At 37.3% G+C, this 7,500-nt stretch overlaps 1 protein-coding gene across 1 annotated transcript in view; it reads right to left on the reverse strand.

The window, feature by feature from the left end:
- Positions 1–4,825: 4,825 nt before the first annotated feature.
- Positions 4,826–7,500, reverse strand: part of O-fut2 (O-fucosyltransferase 2) — a 7,551-nt gene continuing 4,876 nt past the window's right edge. The window contains exons 7-9 of the mRNA XM_070122584.1: positions 6,730–6,910; positions 6,490–6,619; positions 4,826–6,161 (exon numbers count right to left, since the gene is read on the reverse strand). Of these exons, the coding sequence (XP_069978685.1) occupies positions 6,011–6,161; positions 6,490–6,619; positions 6,730–6,910 (462 nt within the window). The 3' untranslated portion in view covers positions 4,826–6,010. The remainder of the gene's footprint in view (positions 6,162–6,489; positions 6,620–6,729; positions 6,911–7,500) is intronic.

The following is a 7,500-nucleotide window of genomic DNA, read 5'->3' on the forward strand; positions in this document are numbered from 1 at the left end:
AGGTTTTTGTTAAATATCAAAGGTGTCAGTTTCTGTACATTATCATGATACAAATGCAATGTTAAAACATTTCAAAATTTTAAACCAAAAAAGACTGATCTAATTTCACACAAGGGTTAATTTTCCATCGTTTATCGTCATTTGAAAGACAGATAATATCCACATCCCAATCGAAACTGCCTGTCGATATGCGCGCGCAGCATTTTTTATTGCTGCCGTGAAAGTGTCTATAGCAAGGTCTAAGTATACGGACTTTGATCTATAGTGCTATAAAAGTAACGACAGCAATTTTGTATCAATGTTAACAGAATTATAATAAAAATGAAATAACATAATTTCATACTAACACCGTATATATGAATGGCTGTACATGGGAACCTAGTAGGTCAAGACAGGTCAGAATAGGCTGGGATATTTCAGTTAGAATCGGGGAGGTAAGGTTATCCAGGAAGGAAAAAGAGAAACCAAGGTATGGAAGGATAAGTCAAGATAAGGTAAATAGGTCAGGCTGGGCTATTTCAGGTCGGTATGAACTGGTCAGGTTAAATTCCTGCTAGGGAAAACAGGTTCGGCTAAGCAAGGATAAATCAAATTAAAAATGTCAAATGTGGCCCTCGAGATTATCACAAGTGGTCAGCGGGTTACCTAGAATTATTAATATGTGAATTTAAGACATTTGCATTGCAGTTAATACGGTTGTACGGTATTTTTTCCTGCAAGTAATAGTAGTGACAAATTTTAAAAATTGAAATGCAATTGTATAATAAATTGTAAGAATCCATGATATGTGCAAATACACACTCTGTTCCGGAATCCTGGTGTTTACAGTTGTTGGACCTCAAGTTGGTTTCGGCTACCAACTTGAGGGCCAACAACGGTAAACGCAGCTTCGGGAAACTTGGATGTACACCTGGTTTACCCAGCTGTACTCCATGATCAGACGCAAGGACCTGCTACGAAAGGCGTCAATAAAATAAAATCCTTGGTATGAAGTTACAAAAACGCAGCCCTGCCTCGCTCCTAAATTTGCAAGAAAGAAGCTAAAAGAAACCACACAACAATAATTTCATTACCAGTGTTTATGCTTGGTCTCTGTTCGAGGTAACCCCGGGTGGAGGAGGCCTATAGGACGACCTACGGAGTTGTGGCTTGGCCAGATTGATTAGATCTGATCTGAGGATCTAGAGATGGGTCGAGGCTCTGCCTGGCAGCTCGCTATGATGGTGGAAACAATGGGTGGATGCAGCTATGCGCCCCCGCCGGCGTTAGCCATCATTTAAAGATTCATTGATTTACTAGCTGTCAGTACAATAATCTTTGACAAAATACGTTCACGCCACAGGATCTACCAGAGCGATTCATGGTGTGCCTTTTTGAGGTCGATATAGGGTGTAAACAACCCGCAACCAAACTCACAATGGCTCTGTTTAGTGACTCCAAGAATAAAGGATTAATCCAGCCTTTCCCAACCCTGGGGATTGCAAGACCTCAAAATATCAGACGTGGTCGGTTCTCAGTCTTTAGATGTTTTCAGCATATACGTAGTCACATATTGGTTGAGAGCTAATGGCTAAATATTGCTTATGACACAATAGCTTAAAATGCAACCGAACAAGGAAAAGAAAGAAAAAAAATGAATTCCTATGAAACAAACTAAAGAAAATATGATCATAATTGACGATTTTTGATCAAAGAATTATTTATACATGTATTGAATAATATAAAGATGATAATATAATGTGAGCCCATACACTGTAGTATAGACTGGGGTCGCGGTCATGTCTGGAAGTGCACGATTGGGGTCGCCTGAAAAATAAAAAGGTTGGGAACCACTGGTTTAATCCACTGTCGATTTGCCAGAAGTGAATTCAGGTTGCTATGGCCTCTGATACCTCGAAAAGTGTTCTCTGTAACATCTTGAAAGACCGAGAGAATATCTTGTCTCTTAGGACGAATAGTGTAATGCCTCAACTTATTGCTGTCTCTTCGACCCCCTCTTCCCCTTCTAAAGAGGGCTAACTAAGGTTCTCAGCAGAACCATGGGAATGGTATCAACCAGCCAGATGACAAACAAGCGAGCATGCAAACCATGAGCTATGGATTCACTACCACACTTCAGTAGGTCAGCGGGGATAATAAAAATGTCCATTGCTTTACCACCATCGGTGATTTTACAAAATACCTTCGAATAACTAATCATGACGATTTTGGGTATCGATGGATTCATTTCACTCTCTACTAGCCAAATATATCGAAATTATGCTGCGGACCCCCCCACCCCCCCTGGCATGAAAGGTACCCGGAAAATTGCTGGGTAAAATATGAATAATATTCACAGAATCAGTCACTATATAGTCTAATGCTGTGCCTCCAACCCCGGCAATGGAAGAAAAGGAATCCTCCACGTATTCACGGCAGGGTAGATCGTACTAAGGTGACCTTGGAGCGTACGAACGACATGCGGGAGCCTCCGATGTACTCTCCTGCCGTGGATATTATAGGATTCTTCGTTTTCCTGGGCGGGGATTGGGGACGGCAGGGGGGTCGCAGGAGGCACAGGCCCATGCTTTAAACAATATAGTGCCTGATTCTGTGTATGTTTTTCATATTTTATCCCACAGTTTCCTGGTACCTTTAATGCCCTTGGCTGTAATCGGAGCTAAGAACATGGGGGTTAGGCTGGGTTGGTGGGGGGCGTTCCGCGGTATAATTCCTACATAAATGTGTACTAAAGGGGAATATATATATATATATACCAAAATCCTCGTGATCGGTTACGCGAAAGAATTGTGGAACCATTCAGCTTGGAGACCGCCTCACTAACTCTCGCTAGCAGAAGTTCCTCACTGATGGGCGGATCTAACACTGGTATCACAGTGGCCCAACCTGAAACAGCTGTTCAGGATATTCAGCCTAACGCCCACATGCCCTATGATCTGAAATGACCCTACCATCTACTGAACGAATTAGACTCTGCAAAGGTTTTGAATTCAACTTTCTTAGGGCTTTTTATGCAGGACAACAGTTACTTGCCAAATGATCTTTGACTGCCTCAGCAAGATTCCTGATATGCTGTTTTTTAGCCCTCCTCAGCAGTGTTAGAAGTCTCGTGACTCAACAGACTTCTGAGTTGCAGCAAGTGTTTTGCATTTTAGTGTCCCTTCAGTGCTACATGGTACGACAGTTTGAATTAATTATGGCTTCTGCAAACTCGAGTAAACTTGTCCTCCCTTAGTCTGTCCAAGTGAAATACATTAGGGTGGTCACTGGACAGAACGGAGTGGATCTAGGCGGTAGCCATGAACTACCTATGATTGGTACCACAGAATTTTACACTACATGAAACCATACAATGTTGAAGGCTCCTCCAATTAATATTAGCAAAGATGTGGTCAGTCTCCTTAGTTACATTACCAGCAATGCTGTAACATGTAATGAAGCTCGTTGCAGTACTGGTACCTGGAGCCCAAAATCCTCAACTTCACAAGGACCTCCAATGTCAATACTAGTATCAGCACTTGAGCCATGAGGACCAAGAGCCATCTGGACCACAACTGGTTACTGAGTTGGCCACCCAAAGCAATGTAGATATCCCACTGAGGAAAACTGTCTGCAACAGTGTCAATTTTGGCAAGAACACATTCACTTTATTCAAATATATTGGTAGGAGCATAAACAGTAAGAACAGGCAAGAAGCCAAATAACTGTTTCAGACTTCATACGATTATATGCTCACTGACCAGAGCTATCTACTATCAAAGACCGGCAGCCCTTTGATTCCCTGACATAGATACCATCTCTGTCATTAGCACTGTCCTAGGTAAAGGGAAGTGGCAGCCAACAGGGCCTAGTAACACATGGAGGTTCCAGGTTACAATAAGTCTGGTTACATTGGCTATATTAGATTATGTTTGGATAGATCGGGATAGATAGGTTGTGTTACATCAGGTCAAGATAAACTCATATGTCACATTAGGCCTGGATATGTAAGGCTACAATAGGTTCACATAAATCAGGTATTGTCAAGGTCAGATAAACCAAATTAGGTTAGAATAGGTCATTTAAGGTAAGGTTTGATTGATCATGTTTGGTTAGATATTAGATTATGATATGTCACATCATGTTAAAATGGGATGGGTTCTTCCATTAATAAAAGTACTCTTGATTAAGATAAACAGAAAAATAATAACAGTAATGGCAGTAACAGTGATAATAGGGGAAATAAAAAGAGGACACAGGAAGAATAACTAACAAGATATATGAAGTCAGTGTAATGCAAATAAGAATCCTTAAAATAGTGTATATTATCTGTTGTATTACTATACTGTGTTTTTGTGTTTACTTTTAATTAATTCAATTAATATGATTTAATGTCTCCTATTGGATTTATTTTGGAACCAGTTGATGGTAAATATTTTTGAAAATAATTTGTTTTGCCCATTCACGGTTTTATCTTACTTTCTGTTAATAATACCGAAACTGTGCAATTTGTGTTTTGGCTTAACATTTTTGCTCCAGTTCTTATAAAATGAGAGAGTGCTGCGTTCATGTGGATGGTGAAAATAGATATGGGAACATCTGGCATGTTTGATTAAAAAACCTTTCCTATCATGTTTATGTTCCAGCTACGTACTCTCCATTGTATGATGAGTACCGGTATTGCAGTTATTGGGTTTATAATGCATAAAATAACATCACTGTTCTTCCTTAACCAATATTCATAACCAAATATACTTACACAAAAACATTACAAAAAGGGCATCACATTCTTTAAAGTTCTCAAAATTCAGGGAACAATTTTTTTTTTTTGTCAAAATGCCTTGGCTGATAAAATAACTTTATTATATAAATATACAGAGGCAATCACAAAAGAATGTCTAATGCTAACCTCTCCAACTTTAAACATGCTGACACTATATGGCACACTAGAAATTAAATAACATGATAAACAGCAAAATATAATCATCAGTAGGCTACCAGTGTAAAAAAAAACTTTTATTGTCAGTTACTATTGATAAAAATAGTTTGCTGATAACATTGCATCTCATTCCTGGCAACATACTAACACTAATATTTTTTTTTCTTGCACTCTTGTAATACAAAATAATGTGACTTGTAATCTCATTGAGAGGATGTAAAAAATAAATGAAAAAAACACATAATATATATATATAAGTAAAAAATAAGATATCTTTAGAAGAAAAAATGCACATGATTGTCAAGTACTTGTTTAACGTCTATACAAATCTAAAGTGGATAGAAATACCTTTCACATAGAATATCAACTTGGCATACTTACCATACAAGAATATGTATTTTGTGATATTGGAGTATTTTCAAGAGTAAGTCAGTAACATACGCAATCAAAATACAATATTAAGAATTTTTGTGAGGTCTGACACCAGGACAAGTAACAACAAAACTGTCAATTAAGTACTGAATATCACTGAAATTTTAAGGAGAAAGGTGGGATAATTTTTATGAAATTTTGCAACTATACAAGATATGGAGAATTGTGAGAACTTCACCTCAAAAAGTTTTGAAGTGTGAAGCATTTTGCATTTCATATTTTCAGAATAAGGATGCTCAGCCTTTTGTAATATCCTTTATGAATACATATTTTCCATTTACTTGTGTACAATAGCTAACTGAGTATTTTGTCAGAATTCAACATTTATACTGTATCAAATTTCACTTACAAACATCATCCATATCTAAATAGCTTTTGACACTCCTCTCCTAAACTGAAAGAGTTCTTATGTTTTCTACGGATCAGTTAAAAGAATTGCTAATCCTTTCATATAGTATGCATCTGGTTTAAAACCTGAGTTTATGTGGTCCTATAATGAATGTTTGAATTACACTAAACATGAACGGAAATTTTTGTGAGACTTCTTGAGAATATGGCAAATACAGTAATTTCTTTGGCAAATGTTTAGAATGTAAGGTTCATACAACCACAAGACAACTATGATCTGTATGCATAAAATTGTTGATAATATAAAAATATTTAGAATACAATCTTCCACTTTGCTGGCTGCTCACACTTTGCCTTCTTTCCGCATAATCGATTGAATGTTGTTTCCACTGGGAAGCCCATGATCTCTCGCTCCTCCTGTATGCGGAAGGAGAACGTAGATTCATATGATCCAGTGAAATACCTGGGGGAAGAAAGGAAAATTAGATACGTGCTTATTGCTCAGATTACCATCTCTTTGTCGCTGTCTGGCTGTTTTTCATTCTTTGTATATCTCTGTGATGATATAACACCCTTTGTGAGCTGAATACCATGGCCATAACTTAATAAAAAAAAAAAAAAACCTTAATCAAAGCCCCCACAAATACACCTACACCCACACACATACCCACACCCACACCCACACACTTACATTTGCATGCATATGGTCAAATTCTTAATTTTATTTCATTGATAAAAAAAAGAAAAAAATTAGAAATAAAAGAAAAAAACAAACAAACTAACTAACTAACCTTGCATGAGCACAAATGATCTGGTCAATGATCGCTATGCCACCGTCACCCCACTGATCAAAGAACTCTGGACTGGGCTTGTATCGGTGTACTTTATACGGTTTCATGAGGTCTTCCAGCTCGACATACTCTGTCATGGAAGCAAAAAAATAATAGTACAAGGGAATAAATATTAATCTTAGTGACAAAGGAAAACCAAAATCATAGCCCTTATAATCGGGTCCACAACACATAACCTACCTTCAAGCGGAGCATCTGTTGCAATATAAACATCCTGTAGTTCCTGTGCTTTCAGTAATGCTTTCATCTGTTGTGCTGCTTTTTTGAGGCTAGGGATTTCATCTCCTCTTGCATATATAAAGTCCCGTCTGCGCAGGTGGACTGAAAGGTATGGACCTCCGAGTGCTGCTCCATGCTTGGGCTGCGTAGAATGTAATATATATCTGAATGTTAATAGTCCATCTGTTGCAATATTATATGACACATTAATGTTAAAAAGAAGAAGAAAAAAAGCATACATACATACATGCAAAAAAATATTCTTGCTTTGATTAAACTTGGTCACCCTATGAAAAAGTAGAAAAAAAAAATCTATGTATATTACAAAAGTTTTAGGAAGTATCCCTTCATTTTATACATTTTCTTTATTCTTTAATCATTCTACACACCTACCCACATATATACATAGAGTAATGTGGGGTAACTGCAAAACCTTTTTGTATTTGAGATATGACAATGAAATGTACATTTTCTAGCATATAAACTTAAGCTCTTCAAATGAATGTAACCAAAATTTGCATTGGTGAAACACGAAATCATGAATTTTGGAGGGTTAAGCTGCAAAAAAATTCAAGTACCCATCTGAACTCAGTGATTTTCATGTGGGCAATGGTGGTAAAGATTACATTTCTCAAAAAGTAAATTTTACATAAAAAGGTGGCTTTATGTAAATATAATCTATTTTTGTTTGTCTACTTTTGCTTCCAGAGGAACTATGATTACTCACAATTT

Source organism: Penaeus vannamei, chromosome 6 (assembly GCF_042767895.1).
Source record: "Penaeus vannamei isolate JL-2024 chromosome 6, ASM4276789v1, whole genome shotgun sequence".
NCBI classification, from domain to species: domain Eukaryota; kingdom Metazoa; phylum Arthropoda; class Malacostraca; order Decapoda; family Penaeidae; genus Penaeus; species Penaeus vannamei.